Genomic DNA, 15,553 nt, shown 5'->3' with positions numbered 1-15,553 from the left:
AGCATCCAATTCGTTTTCGTAATTCCGTTCTTTATGAGTTCTTACTTCCGGCAAAATAACACGCTGCTTGAAATTGGGCTCTGGAAACTCGTGTTTATTTGTCAATTATGAAGCTGCTTACACATAACATGTTGACATCTAACATCATCAAGGGGTGTCGAAAGGTTACCCCCTCAAGATTTTGGTAGGCATATATTATTCTTTATCTTATGGAAACAGACAAGGGTGCAGTTTACCAAGCACAGCTGACCGTAGTTTAAACTATACCTGCTCTGGCTCTACTCTAGCTTCACACTCACAGGTTATTCCGATCCAGGAGCCCTCGTCCGTGATTACACCGGCATACAACTGATGAATAAAGAAGATCCTTAACTAAACACAGACTTACATCTCAAAAGTCAAAACGGCTACAAACACATAGTAAACAACCCACAAAGAAAAATAATAATGGTAGCGCACACACAGGGAGTAAATGATAAGATTATTATTGATGTCGGATATGAATCTACTGCCACTTATGATGCAGTAAGTTTGCTATATTCCTTTTATTACAGGCTGACAAAGTAGAGGTGAAAGACGTGGACTTCAACCCAGAATTTGTGTCTCGAATGATTCCCAAGCTGGACTGGCCCGCCTTATATTCTGCAGCATCTGAGGTGAGTTTGTGACTTGTGATCAGTGAATTATTGTGTGCATCTTTTGTCTGCTACATGTTGATGGAAATCTTGATGTGATTGTTATGAGAGGGAGTAAATTGCTGACAAACCAGGCTTGATAATGAGGGTTTGGAGATTAGTTAGTTAAGGACTGAAATGAGTCCGACTCTCTGACTGATGGCCACTTGAAAGCCTGATGTGGATGTCAAGTGTTGAATCTGCATGTAAATCAACACAGCAGTCAAGGCTGACATCTTCAGCTGGCTCTCTGGTAAAAGTGACTCCTGCCAAATAGCAGAAACAACTGAAATATTCTTGGTGAACTGACCCGTGAAGATCCGGGGTAGAATAGGTCTTCAGCAACCCATGCTTGCCACAAAAGGCGACTATGCTTGTCGTAAGAGGCGACTAACGGGAATGGGTGGTCAGTTTCGCTGACTTGGTTGACACATGTCATCGGTTCCCAATTACGCAGATCGATGCTCATTCTGTTGATCACTGGATTGTCTGGTCCAGACTCGATTATTTACAGACCGCCGCCATATAGCTCGGATATTGCTGAGTGCGGCGTAAAACGAAACTCCCTCACTCACTCACTCTTGGTGAACTACTAGTATTGCTAGTCAGGGGTAAACAGGCTGCCACCTAGTATTGCTAGTCAGGGGTAAACAGGCTGTCACCTAGTATTGCTAGTCAGGGGTAAACAGGCTGCCACCTAGTATTGCTAGTCAGGGGTAAACAGGCTGTCACCTGGAGGTGTACTGACAATGTTCTCCATTACTATCCAGGTTGGTCATGGCGAAAACCTCCCGGCTGACGTAGGTGGAAGTTACGAAACTGACCAGGAGTTCCTGAAACAAGCACACCATGTCCTGATGCAGGTGGGTCAGTTGTCATGAAACAGTCACAAATAACAGTGATTGAAAGTATCAAGCAGACTGACCTGCTTGTCACCGTTGATCCTGTTCAAACTGTAAAATAATGTAGGCCTCTACACTACAAAGGTCATGATCGGCCATGGTGCTTGACCTACGAAGATATATAAATACGGGCAGTTGGGTGGTTGAAGTGTTCATCACACTGAAGATACGGGTTCGATTTATTCAGTAGGGTACAGTGTGTGAAGCCCATTTGTGGTGTCCCATGAATGACACCTGTTTCCATGGTTTCAGGTTGAGGTGATCGAGGGCAATCTGGTGTGCCCCGAATCCGGGAGGAAGTTTCCCATCAGCAATGGTATCCCCAACATGCTGCTGAACGAAGACGAGGTGTGAGATCAGACTTTCGCGTAGTGAGATAGTACCATCATCGCAAATCCATCATCATGATCATCATTCATGAAGCCAGCACCCATGATGTATAGATGGACAAAACTTCTAATGAGTGACAGTGTCACTTTGAGTTCAGGTCCTCCATTCTTGTGAAAGGTGACAATTTGAACAAGATGGGAATTGCGTTCTGTGTTTGTAACAGGTTTTGTGAGATAAGCCAGCAGAAGCTGAGTTTGTGAAAATATGCATCAACATGTTCAGTTGATAACGTGGGAGACTTCATTGCCAACTCTTACAGTGTTTTCTTTGGTGGGCATTTCAGAAGTGGAGTTGATGAAGAATAATGACAATTATTATGGATATACAACTTCTTTATTCCTCCACAGAATAAAAGAAGCTGGCATATCCATAATAATTGTCATTATTCTCCTTGCTAAGCGCATGAAACCAAACTCAGTCAGTGATGACAAAATATTTCAGTTTTTGTAGTCACTTGTGTACATAGACTTCATGTTATAGCCTGGTGACATACTTCAGTTGGTTCACACACACACACTGGTACAATGTTTGAAGCTTGATGTTAAAATGGTGTATAACCCAATGCCATTGCAATGAGATCTCAGTGCTCGCTGCCACTCCACAAATGTCAGAGATTGTCATTGTTTCCGCTGGCATTTTTTAGAGCTAGACATTATGACCGCTAGCATTTCAAATACCGGTCATTTGTAAATTTTACCGGTCAAGTGATCACGCTTTTCATTGTGCACGAGACCTTGCACCCCATCAACCAATCAGAAATGTAGAGGGTATCGCAATGTATCAATGTCGGGGTTTTTTTAGCCTAGTGTTTTCCAAAACTGCTATTTTTTATTTGACTGCACCTCGATGTCATTGTGAAAACATAATCTTTTTGAGAAAGAAATAAAATTGACAGGTGATTATAAAATTTATATTAAAATTTGCCAGACACGATGACCGACAGCCTTTGAAATTACCGGACATTCTAACTTTGTACCGGTCAAAGTCCGGTATATACCGGATAACGGAAACACTGATTGTAGGGTCATGTGAGAACAACCTCCCATCTGACCAGTCTAAGCATTACCTGCAAGATCGCAATGGTGAAAGTGTGAATGCTTGAGATGGACAGGTCAGACGTTTGAAACATGAGAGACTTGTGTCAAGTACGGCCATACAGCATCTCAGACACTTGACTTTCCAGATATTTTTTTTTGTTCAACTATCAAAATTTTTAATCAAAAACTTTCTTTAAAACTTTGTGTTAAAAGCTTTGTTTTAAATATAAGTTGTCGTTTTGAAATTTAGTGCTCTAAACCCCAAGAAAGCTGTGTTCTGATTGCCTAATGTTGACTTTCATTGATTGATCAAAGGTCATTGTGACCTGTACTTGGATCCCTGTGCAGCTGTAGATCTGATTGTAATGAGATTGTGTATAGTGTGATACATCTGTCACTTGGTGGGGTTGGCAACCCTGGAGATGCTGGTGTTTTAGGTGAGAGGAAACAGTTTAGTCATCCGCTGGTCTTCATGCCTGCCCAAGTTGTAGATGTCTAAGATCCAAATCACTTGGGGTATTCCTCCTCACACCCACTGGGATAATACTGGGTATCGCTCCAAGCATAAACCCATCTCACTCATTTGTGTATACAGCTGCTCTGGCGGACTAAAACTACTGGCAAACAAGGATAGGTTGAGCACCGACCTGACAATTAGCCCTTATTAGCATGTATGAGTGCCGCTTACTGGCGCTTGCCATTGTTAGCAAAGGGGCCCCAGGTTGTCCGCGATCAAGTGTAGTGTGATGGGTGAAGCAAGGCGTGTGCAGCTACGAGCGGAATAAATTTCATCGTCATGCAATGCACGTGCACTAGCCTACAAAATGGGTTTGCTCATGGCTGTGCCCCGCCTACTTCTCGTAAACACGTTCTCTGGGCCCGTCCAACTTATCCTTCTTTGCCAGTAGTCCATATGATCCTTTGTCCTTTTGTTTGAATTATTGACGGAGGCAAACCTCTACACAGTTGTCAAGGTGATTCCTCTTTGATGCCGTTATACATGTTATGGTTTGTGTACAAAAATAGTTATGGTGAAAGAATGCAAATAACTGTTCCGTTTGTTTTCTGTTCTATGGTTGCCATGGTTACATGAGTGGGAAGAAGCATTGTTTTGAGCATCTGTTCAGGATTCTCCTGTGAGCTGGAATGTAACTGCCAAATGGTTGTTGCTTTCCAGTGTCAATTGGGCGGGGCGGTGGGGTAGCCTAGTGGTTAAAGCGTTGGCTCGTCACGCCGAAAACCCGGGTTCGAATCCCCACATGGGTACATTGTGTGAAGCTCATTTCTGGTGTCCCCTGCAGTGATGTAGCTGGAATATTTCTAAAAGCGGCGTAAAACAGCAACTCAGTCAGTCAGTCAATCAATGGGGCGGTGGGGTAGCCAAGTGGTTAAAGTGTTCGCTCATCACACGGTTCGATTCCCCACATGGGTACAATATGTGAAGCCCATTTCTGGTGTCCCCACCGTGATATTGCTGGAATGTTGCTGAAAGTGGCGTAAAACTAAACTCACTCACTCACTTTCTCCAGTGTCAACAGTCATAAATAATGATTACCTGCTGCTGCTGATCTTTCTTGTGCCATTATTTTTTGTTCTGTAATGCATGACTCAGCATTTCCCTAGCAGTCGATAAATATTCATATTCTGGAAGAGACAATCCAGTGATTAACATGAGTATTGGTCTACTCAGTTGGGTGAGTGAGTGAGTTTAGTTTTACGCCGCACTCAGCAATATTCAAGCTCTATAAATAATCAAGTCTAGACCAGACAATCCAGTGATCAACAGCATGAGCATTGATCTGCGCAATTGGGAACTGATGACATGTGTCAACCAAGTCAGCGAGCCTGACCACCCGATTCCGTTAGTCGCCTCTTACGACTAGCATAGTCGCCTTTTGTGGCAAGCATGGTTTGCTGAAGACCTGTTCTACCCTGTATCATCAAGGGTTGGGGTACGAGGACATGCATCTACCATGACAGCGAGCCTGACCACCTGATCCCGTTAGGCACCTCTTATGACAAGCATTAGTTGCTTAAGACCAATTCTGAATGGGATCTTCATGGACAATTAATGAGGGGATATCATCTAAAACAATATTTCAGTGATATGACTTTGTGCTAGTTTAACTTGGAAGGAAGACGCATAGTTGTTCACTGTGGTGCGTGAAGTCATTGAGCCAAACGAAGTGTAAACGATTAATCAAGTCAGTTTGTTTAGCGCAGCTATGTGGTGTGTCTATGGGTTATAGAGTTTGGCAACAATGACATGCTTCAACCAAGTCTATGCCTTATCAAGTTTGGCCACAATGACATGCTTCAACCAAGTCTATGCCTTATCAATTTCAACCAAGTCTATGCCTTACAATGACATGCTTCAACCAAGTCTATGCCTTATCAAGTTTGGCCACAATGACATGCTTCAACCAAGTCTATGCCTTATCGAGTTTGGCCACAATGACATGCTTCAACCAAGTCTATGAGTTTGGCTTATATCACATTCTTATCGTCTATGCCTTTGGCCACAATGACATGCTTCAACCAAGTCTATGCCACAATGACATTTCATCGAGTTTGGCCACAATGACATGCTTCAACCAAGTCTATGCCTTATCGAGTTTGGCCACAATGACATGCTTCAACCAAGTCTATGCCTTATCGAGTTTGGCCACAATGACATGCTTCAACCAAGTCTATGCCTTATCGAGTTTGGCCACAATGACATGCTTCAACCAAGTCTATGCCTTATCGAGTTTGGCCACAATGACATGCTTCAACCAAGTCTATGACTTATCGAGTTTGGCTTATATCACATTCTTCAACCAAGTCTTGGGCTTAAGATTTGGTTCTAATCACATTCTTCAACAAGTCTAGATCTTCCGACATCTGAAATTACACAGATCCTCATCTGTTTACAGATAAACCAATAGACTTGGGCTGCAGAGATCGGTTCTCAACCTAGATCTTCAGAGTCAGATCTTCACAGAGACATCTGGGTAATTGGCTGACACAGATCTTATGGTCTTTACAGATAAACCAATAGACTTGTGCAGAGAACAGAGTCTCAGAGAGACAGTCACATTCACAGAGAGTCAGAGGCATGGTCACAGAGTCACAGATCAAGACAGTCACAGAGACACAGTCAGAGGCATGGTCACAGAATCCCAGCGATACAGAGTCACAGTCACAGAATCGCAGAGATACAGTCACAGTGACAAAGACACAGGCACTAGTTACTGTCACACAGACACAGAGGCGAACAGAGTGAGGCACAGAAATAGTGACAGAGACACAGTGACACAGACACGGTTACAGAGACACAGTGACACAGACACGGTTACAGAGACAGTGACTCAGACACGGTTACAGTGACACAGACACGGTTACAGAGACACAGTGACACAGACACGGTTACAGAGACACAGTGACACAGACACGGTTACAGAGACACAGTGACAGTTACACAGAGCCAAAGAGTTACAGATTCACAGATCAGAGAATAACAGATACACTGAGTCACAGAGACAGTGAAAGTTACAGATTCAGAGAGACACAGATTCACACAGCCACATAGACATAGAGACAGAAACTGTGTCACAGAGTGACAGTCACAAAGACACAGACATTCAAGTCAAATAGACAGAGTCACAGAGTCACAAAGACACAGGCATTCAAGTCAAATAGACAGAGTCACAAAGACAGTCACAGGCTCCGACTGCTTTTCTAGAAGCCGTTAGAGAGGCGTGTTCAGTAACAGTACCGCGAGTGGTGATATCGTCTTAGAAATCACTGTGCGAACACACTCTTGAGAAAGTAGGGGTGCACGACAGTCTCAGTGGTCATTTCATATAATTTCAGGACAAAAGTGGGGGTGCGCACCCCTGCTACCCTCCCCCTCTGGATCCTCCTATGTGGGGGTTTCACTTATACGAATATGAGACCCGTGAACATCCGGGGTAGAATATCTTCAGAAACCCATGCTTATGATCGACTTCTGTAAGGCGACTAACGTGATTGTTGGTCAGGCTCGCTACATGACACATGTCATCAGTTCCCAATTGCGTGAGATCGATGCTCATGCATTGATCACTGGATTGTCTGGTCCAGACTCGATTATTTACTGACCGAGTTTGGTTTTACGCCGCTGAGTGCGACGTAATATAAACTCACAACATCACGTAAGCGGGGACACCAGTAAATGATATTGTGGCAAGAGGTGAGTTAGAACGGCATTCAGTTCAAGTTAACTGTTATGTGTAGATTATAAAGTTTTGGATAAGGTTATTGTATCAACAAGATAATGCTATTATCAAGAAAGTTTATTCTTACCAGTTGTGTCAAGCAAATAAGGTTGCTGGCATGTTGTTAAAAGCGGCATAAAACTAAACTCACTCACTCTAGCAATGTGTTTGCGTTGTTGGGCATTAAAAGTTAAAAAAAGATTGTTTGATTTTGGATTCTGTGAAGTGTGGTGAAATCTGCATGTTGGTATAATAATCGGTTCATATCATCTTTCAATCAGAGATGTATAGATATATATATATATAGATAAGCAACACTGGTTTGAAGGTCTCCGTATGGATAATAGACTAACAATGTACCGTTCTATGAAAAACGAGGCATACTTTGAAGATATATGTCATGTATACCTGTGAAAGTTTATCATATTGCCCTTTCACCTCTCCGCTTGTCTAGTCATAAGTTATTAAGGCCAAACCAATTTTATTTCTGTTTTACGGATTTTTGTCCTCGGAAAACTTAAAGGCAGGAAGGAAAAAGTGTTTTACTTTTGTCAATTTATGAAGTGTATATGGGGCAAAAAACAATAAACATTTATTTTTGTAAGTTTACATTTTTGGCCAATAAAAACAATAGGATTTTATTTTTGAGCGGGGAAAATTATTTTTTTTATTTTTTTATTTTTCTTGAAAAAATATGACCGGCGGATCCGTAAAACAAAAAATAAAATTGGTCTGGCCTAATAGAAGAATGTATGTAGGAAAATAGTTTTAAATAGAGAAAACGGGTTATCTCCTTTGTGAGTAGTTAGGAACATAGTATCAGAATATCACATTTTGTTTGGTATGTACATTTTATGATGGTCTTAGGCGCTCTATCTTTCCTGCATACTACTATAAATTTCCTTCACAAACAAAAATTGATTGCATCTAAAAATAGGCAAGTATTATCACTGTTGGCAAAGTATGTATACTTAGGATTTATGTATTCTTAAGATTATTCTTACGATCACGTTTTCTACAGTCACATGTAAAATATATATACTGAGGGAAAGAAATAATGGATCACATGAAAGTACAAGTGTTCCTTTATTTTTGGCCAAAGTTTCTTCACGAGCTTTGAACCGCAAAGCTTGTGAAGAAACCTTGATGCGATTAAAAGCTTGTGAAGAAACCTGGATTAAAATAAAGGAACACTTGTGCTTTCATGTGATCCCTTATTTTTTTCCATCAGTATACTTCAGGCGCTTCAATATGTTATACGCTGTATCTGTATAATGGGCCAGTGACCCCCATACTGTCAATAAACTCATCACTATAATATATTACAGGACCATGTTTCCCCCATCCATCACTAGTACTTCATTTCCAGACATGGTTAGACATGACAAAGACCTTGGACATGAAGAGTCATATGCTGGAGATGAGAGTACCGTATTTGCGATGCGAGTACCGATCTCTAGGAGAAGCAAGTCTGTAATAGACGGAGATATGGTCATTATGATGCTCTTGGAAACAGCTTTACCCCCCAAATCATCTCATGTCCTTCTTACTAAATTACTTAATTTTACTCAGATGCCTCTTACGTTGCCTTTAAAAGGTTTTCTTGTTCAGTCTCATGTGGAATTCTATATTTGTGGAAAAGTGTTTTATGTAGCAGAGTTCCTTTAGTGGAAAACACTGTCATTTCACTGGAAAAAATAATTAGTGACAACACCAAATGTGTTTATTCTTATTTTAATTTCGACTCTCTCTATTTGACTTTAGGCCAGACCAATTTTATTTCTCGTTTTACGGATTTTTGTCCTAAAAAACTAAAGGCAGGAGAGGAAAAAAATAAAAATAATAATCATCAAGTAATATTCCTTCTAAATACTACAAGTGTTTTACTTTTGGCAATTTATGAAGTGTATATGGGGCAAAAAACAATAAAAATATATGTTTGTAAGTTTACATTTTTGGCCAATAAAAACAATAGGATTTTACTTTTGAGCGGGGAATTTTTTAAATTTTTTTCTTATTCTTGAAAAGATATAACCGGCGGATCCGTAAAACAAGAAATAAAATTGGTCTGCCCTTATCTAACCTTGCAGCCACCACAGCCTGGTTTGTGTCAGAGAGACAATAATGTTGTTTGAAACCTTGAAACCGATTGGATTTTCTATGTTTAGACACATATCGTTAAAGAGATCAAGTACAAATACGTGTCATGAGACACCAGAGAAGTTGCTAAATTTTAGCACAGAAAAATATGATTATTTTATGCATGATGTGAACAGTTCAGGCAAGGACAATCTCACATATGTATCTACGTTTGCTGTAGCTCGGGATATCCGAGAGACCGCCCGGCGTGAGCTGCACCACGTCCTGATAGTCCAGGGCGTCAGGTTCCCCATCGTCCCACTTTAGCCCATTGGTGTTACCATGTTCGGTCCACTCGAAGCTTCGACCCTGAATCTTCTTCATTCCAACCCAGATGCGATAGGACTTACCTATCATTAAAACAACAACATCATCATCATCATCATCATCATCATCATCATCATCATCATCATCATCATCATCATCATCATCATCATCATCATCTCCTTGTCAGTGCCTACACGTCCTACATTTAGATCTGGTTGTCAAGGTCTCCAGTGTAAAGATTGTCAGAACTAACAGGTCCTATATTTAGATCTGGTGGTCAAGGTCTAGTGTGTAAAGATTGTCAGAACCAACAGGTCCTACATTTAGATCTGGTTGTCAAGGTCTCCTGTGTAAAGATTGTCAAAACCAACAGGTCCTATATTTAGATCTGGTGGTCAAGGCCTCCTGTGTACAGATTGTCAGAACTAACAGGTCCTACATTTAGATCTGGTGGTCAAGGCCTCCTGTGTAAAAGTTGTCAAAACCAACAGGTCCTACATTTAGATCTGGTTGTGAAGGTCTAGTGTGTAAAGATTGTCAGAACTAACAGGTCCTACATTAAGATCTGGTGGTGAAGGTCTCCTGTGTAAAGGCGATCAGAATGTCTGTCCAAGATTAGACAGCCATGATCATGGACATGCCAGTACTCAACATTCAGCACTATAACACAAGTTCCACTAACTAACCATACTTTCTGTGCAGTACTGGCATGTACTGTTTAGCCATGATGGCGTCAAATCAATACTCCCTCAGGCTTTACCTTGAATGTACAGCAGAAATACCTGTATCAAGTAGATGCGTATTCCAGGAAGTCCTTTTGAGCTTAATATACCAAGACTACTTTTTCAATCATTTCTTTCTGGAACAAACTACTCCTCAATCTTCCTCCAGCCGTACCTATTTCCAGTCACAATCTTCGCGAATACAGGACATTTTCACAAACACTGATTTCACTTTTACCTTTGAGCCAAATGGAATCCGTGGGTTACCAAGACTGATTTATCCCTTTCATTGACATATTGTATTATATCTGCAAAAATTGCTAAAGAATATAAATGTGAGTTTACCGGCATCATATGCTTTGTCCCCAATGCTGTGCAAGTATTTCACCACAGCGTCCTGTTTGTCGACGCTGTCGAGGTTAACAAGGCGACCAGCCTCAGACTCGCACCTGCCCTGACTGACGTACCAGCTGAGTGTGTCTGTCGGTCCACTCAGTCGGATGCACATGTTCACAGACGGGAGCAGCGTATAGTTTCCATGGTCACATGTCTTGGGAGCTGCGGCTTAAGATTTGTTAGATGACATAATAATGCATTCATGCATAAGATTCGAATAAGCGATATCATAAAATCAAAATTCAGATATGGACAAATGTTCTGTGGTTTCTTTCACAAATCGATGTACCACAGTATCCTGAGGTGTAGTTTGAATGTGCCAGTGGACTCAAGGTCAAGATTATTTAAGAGGATTCACACTGGGTAAACTGCACATTCCCAGTCTACCTGCTGTTCCCTAGGCTGACTGCTGACATTCCCAGTCTACCTGCTGTTCCCTAGGCTGACTGCTGACATTCCCAGTCTACCTGCTGTTCCCTAGGCTGACTGCTGACATTCCCAGTCTACCTGCTGTTCCCTAGGCTCACTGCTGACATTCTCAGTCTACCTGCTGTTCCCTAGGCTGACTGCTGACATTCCCAGTCTACCTGCTGCTCCCTAGGCTGACTGCTGATATTCTCAGTCTACCTCCTGTTCCTTAGGCTGACTGCTGACATTCCGAGTCTACCTGCTGTTCCCTAGGCTCACTGCTGACATTCCCATTCTACCTGCTGTTCCCTAGGCTGACTGCTGACATTCCCAGTCTACCTGCTGTTCCCTAGGCTCACTGCTGACATTCCCAGTCTACCTGCTGTTCCCTAGGCTCACTGCTGACATTCCCAGTCTACCTGCTGTTCCCTAGGCTCACTGCTGACATTCCCAGTCTACCTGCTGTTCCCTAGGCTCACTGCTGACATTCCCATTCTACCTGCTGCTCCCTAGGCTCACTGCTGACATTCCCAGTCTACCTGCTGTTCCCTAGGCTGACTGCTGACATTCCCAGTCTACCTGCTGTTCCATAGGCTGACTGCTGACATTCCCAGTCTACCTGCTGTTCCCTAGGCTGACTGCTGACATTCCCAGTCTACCTGCTGTTCCCTAGGCTCACTGCTGACATTCCCAGTCTACCTGCTGTTCCCTAGGCTGACTGCTGACATTCCCATTCTACCTGCTGCTCCCTAGGCTCACTGCTGACATTCCCAGTCTACCTGCTGTTCCCTAGGCTGACTGCTGACATTCTCAGTCTACCTGCTGTTCCCTAGGATCACTGCTGACATTCCCAGTCTACCTGCTGTTCCCTAGGCTCACTGCTGACATTCCCATTCTACCTGCTGCCCCCTAGGCTCACTGCTGACATTCTCAGTCTACCTGCTGCTCCCTAGGCTGACTGCAGACACTCCCAGTCTACCTGCTGTTCCCTAGGCCCAATGCTGACATTTTCAGTCTACCTCCTGTTACCTAGGCTCACTGTTGTCATTCTACCTGCTTCTCCTAAATCTGCCTGCTTCCTGTAAACCTGCCTGCTTCTTCTACATCTACTTGTGTTTTTTTTTATATATTCCTGCTTTTTCTAAATCTACCATCTTTTTTTCTAAATCTACCTGCCTCTCTAACCCATGTCACTATCTGGACCAACTGGATGTTTTTTTTGTGTGTGTTCAGGCTGAGAATGTTTCCTGGGGATGATGTTCTCACCTTCTTCCCGTCTGTCAACCATTCTCGTCAGATTGTTTGTTTGTTGTTTGACAAGTTCTAGGCTCTTCTTGGTTTCTTCATCCTTCTGCTTTATTTCTGACATGAATAGAACCACATTGACAAACAGTATTACTGCATTGACCTGTCCCTTAAAAAGGGATGTCATATATGGCCATATGTAGATGTAATGAATGACGACATGTACATGTAGTGGATGGCCATGTGAGATGTCGTGGATGGCCATGTGGATGGCCATGTGAGATGTAGTGAATGGCCATGTGAGATGTCGTGGATGGCCATGTGAGATGTCGTGAATGGCCATGTGGGATGTAGTGAATGGTCATGTGAGATGTAGTGAATGGTCATGTGAGATGTTGGGAATGGTCATGTGAGATGTAGTGAATGGCCATGTGAGATGTAGTGAATGGCCATGTGAGATGTCGTGGATGGCCATGTGAGATGTCGTGGATGGCCATGTGGCCATGTCATGTATGAATGGCCATGTGAGATGTCGTGGATGGCCATGTGAGATGTCGTGGATGGCCATGTGAGATGTCGTGGATGGCCATGTGAGATGTCGTGGATGGCCATGTGAGATGTCGTTGATGGCCATGTGATGTCGCCCATGTGAGATGTCGTGGATGGCCATGTGAGATGTCGTTGATGGCCATGTGAGATGTCGTTGATGGCCATGTGAGATGTCATGGATGGCCATGTGAGATGTAGTGAATGGCCATGTGAGATGTTGTGAATGGCCATGTGAGATGTCGTGGATGGCCATGTGAGATGTCGTGGATGGCCATGTGAGATGTCGTGAATGGCCATGTGAGATGTAGTGAATGGTCATGTGAGATGTCGTGAATGGCCATGTGGGATGTAGTGAATGGTCATGTGAGATGTAGTGAATGGCCATGTGAGATGTAGTGAATGGCCATGTGAGATGTAGTGAATGGTCATGTGAGATGTCGTGAATGGCCATGTGAGATGTCGTGAATGGCCATGTGAGATGTCGTGAATGGTCATGTGAGATGTCGTGAATGGTCATGTGAGATGTCGTGAATGGCCATGTGAGATGTCGTGAATGGCCATGTGAGATGTAGTGAATGGTCATGTGAGATGTAGTGAATGGTCATGTGAGATGTTGGGAATGGTCATGTGAGATGTAGTGAATGGCCATGTGAGATGTAGTGAATGGCCATGTGAGATGTCGTGGATGGCCATGTGAGATGTCGTGGATGGCCATGTGGATGGCCATGTGAGATGTAGTGAATGGCCATGTGAGATGTCGTGGATGGCCATGTGAGATGTCGTGGATGGCCATGTGAGATGTCGTGGATGGCCATGTGAGATGTCGTGGATGGCCATGTGAGATGTCGTTGATGGCCATGTGAGATGTCGTTGATGGCCATGTGAGATGTCATGGATGGCCATGTGAGATGTAGTGAATGGCCATGTGAGATGTTGTGAATGGCCATGTGAGATGTCGTGGATGGCCATGTGAGATGTCGTTGATGGCCATGTGAGATGTCGTGAATGGCCATGTGAGATGTAGTGAATGGTCATGTGAGATGTCGTGAATGGCCATGTGGGATGTAGTGAATGGTCATGTGAGATGTAGTGAATGGCCGTGTGAGATGTAGTGAATGGCCATGTGAGATGTAGTGAATGGTCATATGAGATGTAGTGAATGGCCATGTGAGATGTAGTGAATGGCCATGTGAGGATATAGTGAATGGTCATGTGAATGGCCATGGTCACGTGAGATGTCATGAATGGCCATGTGAGATGTCGTGAATGGCCATGTGAGATGTCGTGAATGGCCATGTGAGATGTCGTGAATGGTCATGTGAGATGTAGTGAATGGCCATGTGAGATGTCGTGAATGGCCATGTGAGATGTCGTGAATGACCATATGAGTAGTAGTGAATGGCTATCTGAGATGTCGGGAATGGTCATGTGAGATGTCATGAATGGCCATGTGAGATGTCGTGAATGGCCATGTGAGATGTCATGAATGGCCATGTGAGATGTCGTGAATGGCCATGTGAGATGTCATGAATGGCCATGTGAGATGTCATGAATGGTCATGTGAGATGTCGTGAATGGCTATCTGTTATGTAGTGAATGGCTATGAGAGATGTTGTGGACGGCCATGAGAGATGTCGTAAATGGCTATCTGAGATGTAGTGAATGGCAATGAGAGATGTTGTGAACGACCATGTGAGATATCGTAAATGGCCATGTGAGATGTAGTGAATGGCCATGTGAGTTGTCATGAATGGCCGTGTGAGATGTCGTGCATGGCCATGTGAGATGTCATGAATGGCCATGTGAGATGTTATGAATGGCCTGTCCTTAACGTACGACAACTGGACGCCTTAATGAGTAGATGTAGGTCTCTGATGTTTCATGTGGTGCAAGCCACAAACAAGGGCCTGGTATGATCTGGCGAATCTGATATTTGAACTGAGGTAAATAGGATCCTTGATGTCCAAGGGACACAACTTACCTTCACTTAGCTTTCGGACCGCAGAATGGCACATCGATGTGACATTATCCAGTTTGCTGGCAAATTCGTTGATGTCATTGCGCAAAGAACTCTCTGGAACACGTATATATAATTATCACAGGTACGGTGCTATATACAATATGAGACACAGCTACATCAAGCTCCGACGTTGGGTATTTAAGCCCGGTAGATGCTACGCAGCATGCAATCTCTAACACGCACACTATGTTTGTTTCAGTTCTGAGTATTGAGGCAGGTCTGTATTTCTACGTTATTACCTACCTTTCTCCCTCTCCCGATCCTTCAGAGCGCTGACGTTACTCAGGATGGTTGTAAGTTGGTCTGAGAAGGCGGACACTACCCGCTCCATCTCCTCTGATGACGGCCGACAATGGAAAACACAACAACTCTTCTTAATATCTCCATATGTGTTAAAACCCATTTGGGCCCGTGACATTCTCAGACAGGTATTGACGACATTAACATTTAGAAAAGGTTGAGGCTGAATGGCTCAATGTTAGGGTGAGTCAGTGAGAAAAAGGTCAATAGTACAACGTCTCATATGAGAAACCACGCCACAGGATACAGTGTCACACATGAGGACC

The 15,553-nt window shown here is 43.3% G+C and overlaps 2 protein-coding genes across 2 annotated transcripts; one reads left to right on the top strand and one right to left on the bottom strand.

Annotated features, from left to right (window-relative positions):
• The first annotated feature begins 92 nt into the window (after positions 1–92).
• Positions 93–2,216, top strand: LOC124258393 (multifunctional methyltransferase subunit TRM112-like protein). The gene is given in 5 exon segments (XM_046692493.1): positions 93–150; positions 153–184; positions 555–656; positions 1,445–1,537; positions 1,829–2,216. Coding segments are annotated over 5 exon segments (372 nt in total). The 5' UTR covers positions 93–107; the 3' UTR covers positions 1,931–2,216.
• Positions 2,217–9,518: 7,302 nt separating this feature from the next.
• On the bottom strand, positions 9,519–15,339 carry LOC124258380. The gene is made up of 5 exons (XM_046692473.1): positions 15,231–15,339; positions 14,949–15,041; positions 12,440–12,535; positions 10,715–10,933; positions 9,519–9,730 (listed from the first exon to the last, which is right to left on the bottom strand). Exons 1-5 carry the CDS (start codon positions 15,316–15,318, stop codon positions 9,519–9,521), a joined length of 708 nt encoding a protein of 235 aa, XP_046548429.1. The 5' UTR covers positions 15,319–15,339.
• Between the last annotated feature and the right edge of the window lie 214 nt (positions 15,340–15,553).

The sequence above is a fragment of the Haliotis rubra genome, unplaced genomic scaffold (genome assembly GCF_003918875.1).
Source record: "Haliotis rubra isolate DU_JTF1 unplaced genomic scaffold, ASM391887v1 Scf690, whole genome shotgun sequence".
Taxonomy (NCBI): domain Eukaryota; kingdom Metazoa; phylum Mollusca; class Gastropoda; order Lepetellida; family Haliotidae; genus Haliotis; species Haliotis rubra.
Note: the sequence above shows the minus strand (reverse complement) of the source record. Positions and strands in the feature narration are given on the sequence as shown.

Excerpts from the sequence above, each read along its gene's own strand:
- LOC124258380 (XM_046692473.1), bottom strand. The coding sequence starts at position 15,318 with ATGGAGCGGGTAGTGTCCGCCTTCTCAGACCAACTTACAACCATCCTG. Across the intron at positions 12,536-14,948 it reads GGTCCGAAAGCTAAGTGAAG|AAATAAAGCAGAAGGATGAA; the intron begins GTAAGTTGTGTC and ends TATTCATGTCAG. Across the intron at positions 10,934-12,439 it reads GGTTGACAGACGGGAAGAAG|CCGCAGCTCCCAAGACATGT; the intron begins GTGAGAACATCA and ends ACAAATCTTAAG.